Below are 15256 nucleotides of genomic sequence, written 5' to 3'. Positions count from 1 at the left end.
TTTCCAGCTGATTCATCCTCCTTTCCTGCCTCTTTTCCCCTCACATCCCACAGAATTGCCTTCTCAGAAGTGGGAGAATGCCTTTGGAATATTGAAGTATGAAGCACGATTTTCCCAGAATGAATACTGATGATATTTCTTTTGCAAAGATTACACCTAAATAGATATCTGAACTCATTTCTCATTTCCACATCAGAGCTACACTGGTGCCTATACAATAATAATCTAATACTAAATTTTAGAGAAATAATTTAAAGCCACACTCAGTCTGAACAGATGTGGTAGCTGAAAATGTATTTCATCCTCAGAAATATTTGGGTGCAGGTGAGAGGGAATGGTTTATTCTTTAATTCTAAGACAAATAAGGCATTTCCACAGTGGTGGAATGATATTAAAAGATGAAAAATCAGAAATTATCTGTTTCTTGATACTGAAAACAAAACAGAACAAAACACTTTACATAATTCCTCAGCTCAGTGAGTAGATGGCAAGAATGGAAATAAGAATTCTAAGCCAAATTGGACTGCTTCAAAATTAGTCCCATAAAGGGAATAAGAGTCTAAAACTCTGAGCCTGAAGCTCTAACATGCCATAATTTTGGCCAAAGACTGAAAATCCCACGAGGGGGGCAATTTAGATGAATCCTGGTATGATTTCAAACTCCATTTGCTGAGGAACAGGAGTTCCTATGGATTTACTAACAAGGGTTTTGGGTATATGAACAAATGGTGTTTTGAGATCGGTCTGAGAATCTCTTCCCAGTCTCATTTCCTCTGAAGCTTTCTTTTCATCCAACCTCAATGTAACTTTCTTGAATGTCCTCCTCTCCCTAGTGGGAAGCTGTCTTTCCTTTGAGCCCCTCCAACACTTAGTATCACTCCTCACCCTTCCCTCCATTTCTTTTTTCACCCCAGTACTCACTGGTGTCCTGGAGTGGCCCTGGGAGGACAGTGTCCCTGCAAATGTCCTCTCCTGGGGAGAAGCAGGTCTGTGTTGAAACCCAGAATTCAGTCTACCTAGACCTGAGGCCATGTCTAACCCAACGTGGTCAGCTCTAGTCTTGGCTCAGACAAACACACGAGGAGGTGTCAAGGATGGAGCAACTTGAGTAGGCATATGGAGGAAGAAAGTCTGAAAGTTTCGGGGCCCAGAGAGAAGTGCTTGAGGTGTTTGGAATGCAGAGCCAGGATCAGTTCACATTCTCTGGGGCGGCTTCAGTGGGGCCATCCTGTGTTATTTCCCTTTCTTTCCTTTCTAACTGAGGAAACTTAAAACCCTCAAATCAGCTATTTGCCGGCTAAAGAGACCCTTGTCCTGCAGTATGTCCAGGGGAGGAGAGACTCTGAGTGGAAATAACAGCCCATGGCAGTGGAAGGGAAGGAAAGCACGTTGGTCAATCCTGGGGCCCCTCCAAGAAGGACAGGGGCACGCTGGGAACACATTATCCCACTGGATTCTAAGTGAATATTTCAGATGAACTCATTTACTTGTGGAGTAATAGGTTCAAAGGGTACAGCACATGAGTTGCTTCTCCACACATTTGAACTCCTATTTCTGTTTCCCTTGGTTCAAGGCAGACAAATAGAGTCCCCTGAGGTTTACTCATTGTAGGAAGCCCAGGGCCACACAAATATAAGGGAAAGGACACTGCTACTTGCTCTTCAGAGCCAGTCTAAGTGGCTGCATGCCCTTTATGAAGTGTCTTTCCTGGCTACACCCACTCAAGCGGAGCTGATGGCTGCCTCCTTTATGCCTCTACGCTGTCATCTGTGTATCTCTATAACCACACGGACCACACTGTTTTGCAATGATTTATTTATAGGTCTGTCCTTACACAGATTCTAGGTGATATGGTCCCCAAGGGCCGGGGCTGTGTTTTATTTATCTTTATACTTCCAAAGCCTAGCATGCAGTCTGGCCCATAATGGGTGGTTCAATGTTAAATGGATATATGAGTGAGCTACAAACTAACACGGAGATGGGCAGAAAGGAGAGGGAGGTGCTGAGGGATCTTCTTGCACTTCTTTCTCTCCATTCCAGCACCCTTTTCCCCACTGCTCCCATCCAAGCACCCTACCCTGATTGTCTCCCCCGGCTTGCGAAGGATGCCTCAGGAAGCATCACTTTGGCTTACAGACGAAAGTATTTTTGTTCTCCCTGGACAGCAAATTTGGAGAGAGATGTATGTAAATCAGATCAAATAACCTGTAGCCAGCACAGCCACATGACTGCCCTGGCCAACTAGATGTTTATGGAAATATGCCTTCTGAGAAAGCCCTTTTAAAAGGGGGCACACTTAATTGGCTACATCTTTGCCTTTTGCTCTCTGTCTTTCCTACTTGCCTGGCACAGGGACACAATTTCTTGGGGCCTTGAGGAAAAGGCAGGGAGCACTATAGAAATCTCAGTCCTGATATCCTTGAATCATGAACCAATGCTTGCTGTCCCCTACACTGGGTTTTTAAATATGTGAGAACAATAAACCCTTATGTGTTTAATTAAGTCACCAAAATCTGGCCTGTGTTACTTGCAGATGAAGATGATTCCAAACTGGTAATCCAGTCTTTCTCTTTTCCTCAGACATGGCAGGGTTGGTTCATCCTAGGATTTTTACACCTGCTAGTCCCTGTGCCTGAAATGCTTCCCTCTCAGACCATCAAGTTAGAATGTCATTTCTCAGAGGGGCCTTTCGGAATACTCTATCTGAAAATAACTCCCTGCCCTGCATCCATCATTCTTTAATAATATCATCCTATTTTTAATTGTCTTCACTGCATTTATCACTATTTGAAACATTCTCTCTCTGGCTTGTTTCTTTTTGTCTTAGTCCATTTGAGCATTACAACAAAATGCCATACACTGGGTGGGTGGCTTGTAAATTATGGAAATGGATTGCTCACAGCCAGAGTCTGGGCAATCTAAGATCAGGCACCAGCATGGTTGTGTTTGGTGAGGACCCTCTTTGTGGCTCATAGGTGGTGCCTTCTTGCTGCTTCCTCACATGGCGGAAGGGGCCAGAGAGCCCTCTGGAGGCCCTTATGTAAGGGCACTAATCCCATTCATGAGGGCTCCACCCTCAGGGTTTAAGCACTTCCCAAAGGCCACACCTCCCAATATTATCATATTGGGCATTAGGGTTTCTACATATGAATTTGGTGGGGACACAAAATATTCAGACGATAGCAATTTTCAATCCTCCTACACCAGTGATGGCGAACCTATGACATGTGTGTCAGAGGTGACACGCGAACTCATTTTTTTGGTTGATTTTTCTTTGTTAAATGGCATTTAAATATATAAAATAAATATCAAAAATATAAATCTTTGTTTTACTATGGTTGCAAATATCAAAAATTTCTATATGTGACACGGCACCAGGGTTAAGTTAGGGTTTTTCAAAATGCTGACACACCGAGCTCAAAAGGTTCGCCCTCACTGTCCTACACCATCAGTGCAGGAGCCTTGCCTATTTTGTTCAGAACTGTTGTATTTCTAGCAGCTAGAAGAGTGTTCTGTGAATAGGTTCCCAGAAAAGGAGATGACTTCCAGAGTTGGAAATGAATATATTTCCCCATAGAAATACTGTCATAGATGTTGAATAGGTTTATAATTTATGGAATTATGGGTTAGAGAGTCCCTGTCAATCTCAGGTAGATTTTCTAAAATTGATTTCTTGAGTGCCACTCCTTATATCCTTGCAGGCCCTCTCCCATTTCACATCCGGCCTTCTGAAAATTCTATTCGAACCCTTTCAAAGGCATCTTCCCTAACTTCCTGCTCTCCCACATGGTTTTCTAAACCACTTATCTTTTTCACGAGTCCATTTAAAAGCAGTACAATCTTATTCCATTTGAGACCCTACCCTCTGTTATGGTTTTCTGTGTGGGGAGCATGGTGGACTATGATGAGATGGCAAGTACAACCTTGACATTAAGGAGAGTAAATTATTGCTTTGAATAGCTAAAGAGTATGCCTTTACAGAGAGAAACCATAGATGTTGTAGACTAATAGGGTAGGGCCATCCTGTTACACACACTTGAGGAATAAAAAGCAGACAGTTTGAGTAGGTAAAGAATTTACAAGTTCAGTGGTAAAAGGTAAGTCCAGGAATACAGGTTGGGGGCTGTGACAGGCTGTGTTAGTAGTTTCTCAGTACCCATCTTCTCCCTTTTCCTTAGTAATAAAGTCCTCCTTTGGCAACGATAATGAATGCTTTTCCCAGTCTCTCTGTGGTTAGGGGCACCCTGCCACACAGCTTGGGAGGAAGGTTTGTTTGGGGCTGCATCAAGAGGGCTGACCTCGCTGGGAAGTGGGGCCTTTGCGCTTCATTTTTCTTCTAGTCTGGAACTTGGGCTGATGGATGGGGCTCCTATAGCATCTTGTATCCTAAAGTGAGATGGATGGGGGAAAACTAAGAATGGGCAACAGAAAGAGGATAGACAATTTCTGCATTGCCCATTCCAGGGCTGCTCTTCTGTGAGAGAATAACCCTGGTGCCTTTGAGCAACTGCTCTTTTGAAGTTTTAGTTAAATGAAGCCCAATATAATCCATTTTGATGAAGATGCTCACTGGGGAGCTTTAAAAATACCCCGATACCCAGGGTGCATCCCAGATCATTTAAATCAGAAACTCTAGGGATGGAGTTCAGGCATCAGCAATTATTTAAAGCTTCCCAAGTGACTCTAGTGTGCGGCTCAGGTTGAGAATCACTGCTTCAGGCCTACAGGCCTCATCTTTAGCATGTTCAGGAATCTCCTGGGGGATGGAGTGTTGCTTGTTAAAAATTTGGATTTCCAGGCCTCACTCCTCAGAGATTTCATTTCTTTGTCTGAGGGTGCCCCAGGTGATTCTGAGACAAGCAACCCAGGGATCACACTTGAAGAAACATTGCTTTAGACAATGGGAATCTTTGGACATTTTAAAGCAAATAAGTGATGAGATCAGAGAAGAATTTAAGGTTTAGTTTGGATCTAGTGAATCAATGGAAAAGAAAAGGTGAGAGAATGACACTAAAGAGACCAACTGGGAGGCACTACAATAGTTGATGGCCTGAGGGGACAGGATTCTGAACTAAGAGAGTGACCAGAGAAATGGGAATGAAGGAGAGAGACATTAGACACTAAAAAAGATAAAACACTACAGGACTTTGTAACTGACGGAGTGGGGGGAGGGGAACTTAAGAATGTGCTAGGGGTTTGGCTTCTTCCGGTTAGTGTATTTCCCTCCTTCACTCCAACTCAATTAAACTAGTTCACTATATATCTACAGCTGCAGATTAAGCTGATTTTTGCTAACCTGGTGGTGTCTAGAGTTTCCCATTAGATGGAAAGCCTTTATTTGCTTAATCAGCTCTTCTAGTTAAAGGCTCAGACACTTTATCCCAACAAGAGTCTGTTCACCAATTTTAGCATTTGTTTACATATATATGCATTTAGACAAGCAATTAAATATTTTCCATGAGTTTTTTTTAATTTTTATTTTAAGTCATGTTTGTAGAGCAGATGAAATAACTGGGGGTACAGTTACCGCTCTGGAGCTACGATTTATGCAGCTATCCTTTTGGATGAGGCACAACTAAACATTTAAGGGCTAAAAGTTTAAAGAATGGATTGAAAAGGTAATCTCAATGGAAAATGGTTATTTAATTATTCAGTATAACACCACCCAGCAGACAGAGGTGAGGGAAATATTTTGTCAGCTAACCTCAATGAGACATAATTACTTTATGAGTAATTCTGTAGTACACACTGCCCCCCGATTTGTTGTAATAATGAGCTCCCATGCCACAGAAATCCATCTGAAGTGAGCTCCTCAAGCCCTCCACTGTTTAAAAATGAACATAATGACTCTATAGTTACAAACCAGAAAAAAAACAGTCAAATGCAGTAGAAATGTCATAAACTGTAAGCTAATCTAATTTCTCAGTTCTTACTAAAGTCTATGTCAAAGACACAGTTTCTTTGAAGAATAGGTTTTAAAATACTAAGTCCCCCGAATGAACAAACAAGACACATCCTCACCGAGCTTGCCACCCAGGTGCCAATGCGAATGAACACAGCCTTGCTCTCTTGGACTTCACAGTATAAATAGCAAAGTGACAAATTTTCCTAAAGTTTGGTTTAGAATCTAATTTTCCCTCTAATTGGAAATCTATCAAGAAGGCTCTAACAAGGTGAAAGCCATTAGATTATTAAAACATGAAAAGGCTAAACTTCAACAAGCAACGAGAGAGCACTTGTCTGGATTCCATGTCACATTCAGTTTTGTTGCTAATAATAGCACTCTGCTTTAACCAGCGAGTCCGTGCTTTGTCGCTGGCTCCAGAGTGTGCTTATGGTCCTTAAGTAGCAGTAGTAGCACCCCCAGGTGACCACGACCTGCTCAGTTCTCCCACAAACACCTGAGAAGGTGAAGCCCTGAATGTGGGCTGTCAGGTGCCTCTCTCACTCCCCACACCTTCTCTTCTGTGGCAGGATCTTGGTTCCACCTTCAGAAACCAGTAATTACATTGGTGAGAGCAAAGTGCTAACCATAGTGGGCATTTAGCACCTTTGTGACCACATCCATTTCACACAGAAAGCCTTCTATTCCAGGGTCACGACCCCCACCCCTGATACGAGCTGCGGTCTCGCAAACGAGAAAACACTGGGCACAGGGAGTTTTTGTGTGAAGGTGTTGAGAGAGTATGTAGGTAGATCTGGGCAAAGCTCCATCACCATTGGGCAAAACAGGCCAAAGTGTGCATTCTACTGCAGACGTGAATTTGTTACAGGTTGAATTATGTCTGCCTTCCCTGCCCCGAATTCATATGTTAAAGTCCTAACCCCCAGTACCTCATACTGTGACCTTATTTGGAAATAGGTCATTGTAGGTGTAATAAGCGAAGGTAGCATTGGGTCCTGCTACAGTGGGGTGGGCTTCTAATCCAATATAACTGGTGTCCATATAAAAAGAGAAAATTTGGACACACACACACACACACACACACACACACACACACACAGAAGAGGAACAGATTCTTCCTCCCAGCCCTCAGAAGGAGCAAGCCCTGCCCACACCTTGGTCTTGGATCTTTAGCCTCCAGAACTGAGGTACCAGACATTTCTGCTGGGTAAGCCCAGTTTGTGATATTCTGTGACTGCAGCTCTGGCAAACTGATACAGAATTGTCTCCCGGCATTATGGCTGATGGTCAGCATGTTCTGCTGGTGCAGATGGAACTCACCTTTCACTGTTTGATCAATGAGAGTTAAACATTTGAAAGCAAAAACACCTGTAATAGGAAGGGGAGCTAAAGGACAGAGTGGGTGGCTTGGCATGCCTGCCAACCAGGCCTCTGTTACTAACACCCCAGGCCTCCTCCAGCATGTGGAGCAAGGAAAGCTGAGCGAGCTGCCTCCATGGCACCGAGCACTTCTGCGTACTCCACCAGCCCACACGCCGGCCACTGTCTCAGCCCACATGTCGAAAGGGAGCATTACTGACTGGCCAGGGCTCTATTCTCCTTTTCCGGCCTCCTAACTTCCCAGGAAACAGAATAGGGAATGGACAAGAACCAGCCAGAAGTGGGCCTGGAAAAAATAGAGCAGAAAAGTCAAGTAGGAATCCAATAAAACTAAAACAGACCCCCTCCAATAAATAAAACAGAAGAAAGAATGAGAAGAGAGATGTTGAAAAGTAGGGGAACATAGGCATGGCCGGCCAGGAAAATAACTGCTGGAGGGAAAAAACCTGAAGTTTGTGGGCCTGGGTCTCTAGGATATTCGTTCTATTGTTCCAGAAAGCCATTAGGAAATTAAGATTCTTTCTGTGATCATACTATGTTCACAGCTTGACAAATTATTTCTGGCATTCCGTCTTCAAACTTCCTCCATAGTGCTCATGTTTTCATAGCTCTGTTCTGTAAACAAATGTGATTCTACATGAATTAACTTAGAACGCTGGAGCCACAAGACTCACAAGTCATTCAAGTTCAACCCTCTCACTGAGATGTACAAAGCTTAACAGACGTGTCCAGTGACATGCAGCCATACTAGAAGGAGGTGAATAGATTTTATAAATATTACATGATGTATGAAGCCTCTAGGCCAATTTATACAAAGAAAATATTTCTAAACTTAAGTACTTTTGAACCCTCACATCTCCATATTATTTTTAAGATTTTAAAGAAGAGGCCTTTTGATAACCATCTGGAAAATATCAACTTGGAAAATTTGTCAGAAGACAATGTAAGAAACTAAGGTAAGCAAAAATTTATTCTGACACAAATACCCAAACTTCTGCAGATCTAGACATAAATACAAGTATTTATTTGAAAAATATTTGATGGATAAATATACTTTTATATAAATGCATCTTGACCACTTAAATTTTAAATCGTATTCATAATTACACTGACACTTAATAATAGCATTTACTGTCTTTTAAGTGCTTGATGGATGTTAATTTAATCATCATAATACCATACGCTTTGGTCCTGTTACTTATTAAGCCCATTTTGCTGACTAGAAAACTGAGGCAAGGAGAAACAATATCTTTGTCCACGATCACACTATTTGTAAATGGTGCAGCTAAAATGTGGACACCAGCAGGTTAGCTCTGAAGTCTATGTACTTAGCCAAGGTACCAGGTTACCAATTACCACTCTGTGAAGCAACTTGCATATCAGTAGGTCTATGTCCCTAATTTTAACCAGGTCTGCTCTGGTTTAGGGTCAGTGCTCTTTCCCATCACACAATGTACTGCCTCTCACATTATCAGACTTCAACTTCACTGTTCACTCTCATCAGCAGACACAAGCAGAAGGCAGTGGAGAAAGTACAGTGCAGTAGCCATCACAGAAGCAGTGCAGGAAAAGGAATCCAAGCCACCAGCTCACCAGCCATAGCACAAGCGCTTGGGTTTGCTGGAGGAGATTGGCTCCTCCAGGTCACTCCTGGCTGGTGCGCTGTGCTCCTCTCTCTTCCTTCTCAGGAAGTGATGTGGTTGATGGAACAGGCACTAGAGCAGGGAGTGAGAGACCTGGGTTCCAGTCTCAGAGCAGCCTGGGACTGGCGGAGTGCCATGGACAGGTTGGGCACCGCGTACCGGCTCCCTTAATCCTCTCAACCACATGAGTGAGCATGACACCTGGTTTACAGAGAGCGAAGTGAGATTTAGAGTTGAGGAAAATTCCATCAAGGTCACAAAAGATATTATGTTGCCCAGGTCTGCCTGAATGCAAAATCCTCATGTCTACTTGACCACGTTGCCTCTAAAGTCACTTCATTCCTCTAAATCTGACTCCTCAAATATAAAACAAGGTAATGGTGCTAAATTAGTTCTCTCTGTGCCATGGAGCCCCAGGGATTCTTTGAAGGTGTCTCAGAAGTCATTTGGGAAAGGAAGTCCAAGGAGACAGGGCCCAGACAGGCACTAATACACATATACTCACACACACACTCACTCACACAGCAGTGCAGCATCACGTTGGCCTTATAATTCTGGCTTTCCACGTTACGACTGAAGGGGGGATTCTGCTGCTAAAAGAGTGTGGGATCATTTTTGCCAATTAATTGTTAAGGCCCCTCTTAGCTTCAGTACCTGGGAGAGGATCAGCTTTGCAAAGGTACAATAACTGCAGTAAATCAAGCCAGTCCGAGGAGACTTCTGATTCACCTGGATGCCTCAGTCCAGAAAACGTCAGATGCCTTTGAAAGAAAAGGCTTCTGACGGATCTAGACACAAATACCCAAACTTCTGCAGATCTAGACACAAATACAAGCGTGGGTAACCTGGGGACTTGATACTTGCAATGGGTCTGTGAAGAAGTGTTTCAGTTGTGTGTGTTTCCGTGGTTTTCATACTCATGCCAGTTAGTGAGAAATACAATCTGAGTTTTCTTCTTTCATGGTCACCAGTCCTAGGGGTTTTCAATGGGTCAGGACTAAGAGGGATGAAGCATTTGTAGTTTGTTTAAATCAAATGCATTGCTTTTTTTCTCTCTTTCTATTTATCTTGCTTCATGCTTTTTTTTTTTTTTTTTTTTTTAACCCTGTCCTCCTTCAATCTTGTCTCTCTCCTCTGGCCCAAATCAGGTGATAGACAGGAAGGGACTGGTCTTTGTTGGTAAGAAATGAGTGAATTCATGTACTCCTTTCCCTCACTTGTAATCCCTACACAGAGCAAACACTGGTGCTTAGATGTTAGCTCTCAGGCCGGCATCTTGATGAATGCTTGGAGAGCCAACTTTTCTTTTCCCCCATCTCTCATAGCTCATATACCTTTCACTAAAAACTACATATGTAGCGAAGAATAAAGCCAAGGAAAGGCAAATGTTAATCGTGGTGATGGTGATCACATCTTTAAAAAAAAACACACATTAAGGTATACTTTACATACCTTAAAATTCATGCATTTAAGCGTGCAATTTAGTGATTTTTAGTAAATACACAGTTGCATAATCATTACCATAATTCAATTTGGAACATTTCCATCCCCCAAAAGATCCCTCAAGCTCATTTGCAGTCACTCCCTGTTCCCACCCCCAGCCCTAGGCAACCACTAATCTACTTCTGTTTCTGACAGATTTGCTTTCCCTGAGTGCCTCATATAAATGGAATCATATAATATGTGGTATTTTGTGACTGGCTTCTTTCATTTAGCATACATTTCTTTCTGAGGTTCATCCATATATTAGCATGTCTCAGCGCTTCGTTCCTTTTTACCACTTTTTTGAACGGCAGCATTATGTAGAGGAAAGAGTGGATTTCAGAAGCATGCAAACATAGGGCTGGAGCAAAGGTGTGCCACTTCTTAGGCATGTGGCCATTAGGCAAGTTCCTTAACCTCTTTGAGACCGATGTGTAGGATAAAGATAATAATCCCTCCATGAGTTAGCTGGGGTGTGCCAGCAAATAATGGGCTCTCAAAAAATCCAGACTTCCTCTCTACAGTTCCCCAAAAACCTTTGCTTTACTTACCCAACCTGCTCCATAAAATTAATATAAAATGAATCCTATAGCCTCCTTCCAGGCTTCACATCAAGTTTGAAATGAGAGCCCACATAACTAGCAGCTTGAGGAATGGAATTCGCTCAGGGAATTACTTCCTTCATTAAAGGAGCCCAGATGGTGAGGAGCTAAAGGGATTTCCTTCAATTAGATTGCTGTCATTTTTTAAAAAGAAGGTTAAACTGTATTTAATTATTATTTTAAGGAGAAAAACATTTCAAATTTTTTAGAATATTTTATAGAGTTGGCCTGACCTTGGTAAGGCTCTAAGAACAGCATATTCTTATAAAACTGCCCCTGTAACATCAACCCTCAGGTAACATGTAAGCAAGGAGCAAAGGGCTACAAACCTGAGTAAATAAAATCCATCTCAAATCCTCAAAACGCCACTTTTAGCCATTCGTTTCAGGATCTTCCTTTTCTAAACCTTAGGAGAACCTGAATTTCATATATAACAAAATAAACTAAATTGAACCAGTCCACCTTCTCTGATGAGAACATGTTATCAATTTGAGTTCCAACTAAAAGGAATCCTGATATAACCCCATGATACACTCTTGGGCAAAAAGTTTACAAAGATGCTACTCCTTAGCCCTGAGTATAAAAAGATCTGTTCTAAACCTGTTTTTACTTCTGAATCATTAGTTCTCTATCGATTAAAAATGAGGGAAAACCATTCTTGTCTGGTATGTATCACAGTTGCATTTCTTTCCCCAATTTCTGAGACACTTAATTTCCTCCCACTGTCTCGATTCACTCCCAGATTCACTTCCTGCTAAGTACAGTATAACAGTTAAAACAGAAAAGGAGAAGGCTTCTCTATACTTTTACTGAATAAAACAGGTTTGTAACATTTTATTTCTTTCACTTCAAGTAGATTGGTATACTCTATTATTCATGTAATAGATTTTCTATCTATTTTCATGATAGAAAATGCTTGTTTTTAAATGTATCAAATGCAAACTAGTAATTAAGAGAGGCGACATATGGCTTTCTAATCTTTATATCTCAATCATAGTCACTATGCACAATATTGGCATTAAAAATGGCAAAGAATGATTCTTTCAAGGAAAATTAGATATAATTCCTATAAGTGATCATTCTGCAACATTATCAAGTGATCTAATTTGCATGTGCATTCTGATAAAGCCACATCCACACAGATAAACAGATAAAAGGCTATATCCAAGCTGAACCAAACAATTAATATATTTGTATAAAAATTCTTTCCTTTCTATATTTCCTTATGTGGAAATAGGAACTGTTAATAAAATCCATCACTATTTGCCCCATGTTGAGAGATCAGGAAGAAGTGGATAGAGTCCCAAAAGAGTTTTTACTCACTATATTATCACCTAAAATAAGCGTGGGAATCCAAAAATGTGATACAAATACGTAAAAATAATTGGGGGGCATAAGCAACTTAGGTTTAGTTAGATTTGTGAATTATCCCAATCTTTAAAAAGTTTTCTTATGTTAAAACTTCCCTTTCAGATGTACAGTATGACAACCATAATTAATAACATTGTATTGCATATTTGAAAGTTAGAGTAAATCTTAAACATTCTCATCACAAGAAAAAAAATTAACTTTGTATGGTGACAGTGTTAAAGTCGACTTATTGTAGTAATGATTTCACAGTTACTAATATCAAATCATTGTTATATATCTGAAACTAATATAATGCTATATGTCAATTACAATGCCACCAAAGGCATAAGTTACCTTTCCTTTTGTATTCTACAGTGAAGAGAGTAAATTAGATCCACGACTTTATTTTAGGGATTTTATTTTAAATGGTATCATAGGAATTTATGTCATGGTATAAATAGTTTAGCGTACCTGGGACTTAGCAAAGATTTTCTCTACTGCACAGGTCTTTGTGCAGATGTTTAGCAACAGATGACAAAATAATCTTGATGATTATACTTCCTTTGATTATTATTTGGACTATAGTTCGTTTAGAGAATCCCGATCTCAGGGTGATTATCTAAAACCCCAAATTTGCAGAGTTCATCTCTGAGCCCTTGGCCACCGTAAGTATGCCAATGTGCATGCATCCTCTATATGAATTACCACATAATGCCAAGTCTCCTACCCTGAGATGGCAGCAAGTTTTTGGTGCGCCTGACGGGCCATTTCACAGCCTTTGGTTCTTGTCTTGTGCATTTCCGCCCGGAGTGAGGGGCAACTGACCGAGACGTCCCCGATAGAAATGACCAACTCTCGGTACAGGGCCACTTGCGTGTTGAACTCTTGGACAAGCTGGAAAAGAAGTGAGTTTCTTTCAAGAAACACTTATCAGAAAATTTCCTATTTTGGTGTACATAAACGGGTTTCACCGACCCTGGAGCCTTCCCCCCTAGCCCCCCCCCCCCCACCCCCACACACATACTGCCCAATCTCTCTGGTTTAAAAGCCTACAAATTATTTAAAGATTAAAACACAAAGATGGTACATTCTCTTTGTCTTGGGCAAGTGTTTATTTTTTTATGGGGAAGTCCGGTGGTGGAGGCTCTGCTTCCGGACCTATTGGCCCCCGCCCATTCAGACTCAGTTTCTGAAGGTAGCATAGTTGAGCACTGCCATTGCCACTCTCAGCCTGTTAGACTGCGAGGCTGGGCGCTCTCCTCCAGAATGCTCCGTGGATTACAGCAAGGGTATGAATTTGAAGTTGATAAAGGCCAGAGAGGTGGTAAGAGGCACACCATCCACCTCCTGCGGGACCACTGAACTGCTCAGGCTCCAGAGCCTGATGGGAAAACGGGGCACAGCCTCTGACGGGACCGCTCGTCCCCTCCTGGCCCCTCGGCAAGGCCCCCGGGCACTCCGTTTGGGTTTGTTCGCTGTCTCCCCACAAAGCAGCCCCTCCACCGCCCTGTCCTTTCCCTCCCTGGGGAGCAAGCCCTTTCACAGCGTCTTCACTTCCACCACTCTCGGAGGGGAAGAGGCATGACCGCAAGACTCTTGCCCTGGCACTTCTTGGAGGGGCCATCACCACCTGGGTGTCACCCCGGATCTAGGGGACTTCAGATTTAAAAATAGTGCATGTGCACGTGATCGGCATGGAGGCCTGAGGGTGGGGGAGTGGCGGGTACTCAAGCAAACGATTAACACACACAGACACGATTCCCCCATCTCTTCTAAAAAAAAAAAAAAAAGCGCAGTTTTCACCTACCATCTTGCAGTCGTCCAGGGTTCGCTGGGTTTTGCTGGCGCTCTCGGAGCCGCTGCCCCTGCGTTCCCACTCCCCGCTCTGCAGCTGGGGCTTGCTGATCTGAAAGATCGAGGAGCGGGTGGACCGGCTGGGGCGCTTTTTGCGCCCATTCGGTGCAGAACTCATGCATACACATCCACCAAGCCGAAGCCTCTGGTGCAGTGCGCCCCTGCGCGGGCGGCCCAGTCGTTGCCCTGCGCCGAGCAGCCGGAGCGAGGACCGAAGCGCGGCACTCACAGGGCTGGGGCTGGCTGCGCGGGTGGGTAACCTTCAGCTTGAAGGAGAGCCGGGGGAGCGCTGGCTGTGCCCTGCAGCATCGCTTCCACTAGCAGCGAGGAAGAGGCTCAGTCAAGTTCTGCTCAGCAGCATTGCTGGCCCCGTCCCGGGAGCTGGGCGCTGGCTCGCACCCCCTTCCCCTCGGCATAGGTTGCACGGCTGGGCGAGAAGGAACGCGCCTCCCGGCGGTTCTGAGTTTCCATTCAGATGCGGGAGCAGCTTTTCAAAGCTTGTGCTGCAAGGTGGGGAGGGTGGGTGGGGGGTGTCGCTCTGGCTTCAGTGTCTTCCCGCAGAGAAGCTGGGTTCCTCTTACCCCTCCCTCCCCTGTTGCTAGGCCTGGAAGGGCTGGCAGTCCCTGAAGCAGGCAATTGGCTCTAACCGGCCGCCTTGATCCCTTGTCTCCACCAGCTCATCTGTTTGAGGATCCCAAGTGAATCTGTGGCGGGACTGGCGGACGCAGGGAACAGGCCCGCTGACGTCCTTCTCGGCCCCGCACATTGATAGGGCCGGAATACGAATGTGATCCGTCCACACAACCCTCTTCCCCCTCCACAGTTTATGCACTTATCCAATCAAATCCCCGGGAACATCAATTGCAATATTACTTCATCTGCTCTATTATTAGAAACCAAACGTGTCATCAGAGTGGAGCACGTTGTCACATGCTGGGACCTAAACAGGGATTTCAAATCAACTAGTGTGGGCTTGAGGCCTCACTAGCTGAGGCTGCCTGAGGGCCAAAGATTACCCAAGCCCAAACCTAGGAGGGAGG

At 43.5% G+C, this 15256-nt stretch overlaps 1 protein-coding gene across 3 annotated transcripts in view; it reads right to left on the bottom strand.

The window, feature by feature from the left end:
• The window catches only part of LOC118656813 (regulator of G protein signaling 7 binding protein), a 93303-nt gene extending 78322 nt beyond the window's left edge, over positions 1-14981 (bottom strand). For 2 of the 3 annotated variants that reach the window (XM_036310485.1, XM_036310487.1), the window contains exons 1-2: positions 14170-14981; positions 13090-13256 (exon numbers count right to left, since the gene is read on the bottom strand). In XM_036310485.1, the coding sequence (XP_036166378.1) occupies positions 13090-13256; positions 14170-14334 (332 nt within the window). In that variant the 5' untranslated portion in view covers positions 14335-14981. Of the gene's footprint in view, positions 1-13089; positions 13257-14169 lie in introns of those variants that run through there. The other variant, XM_036310486.1, reaches the window with a different exon arrangement.
• Between the last annotated feature and the right edge of the window lie 275 nt (positions 14982-15256).

Source organism: Myotis myotis, unplaced genomic scaffold (genome assembly GCF_014108235.1).
Source record: "Myotis myotis isolate mMyoMyo1 unplaced genomic scaffold, mMyoMyo1.p scaffold_m19_p_5, whole genome shotgun sequence".
NCBI classification, from domain to species: Eukaryota; Metazoa; Chordata; class Mammalia; order Chiroptera; family Vespertilionidae; genus Myotis; species Myotis myotis.
This window is presented reverse-complemented; position numbering and strand designations above follow the sequence as displayed.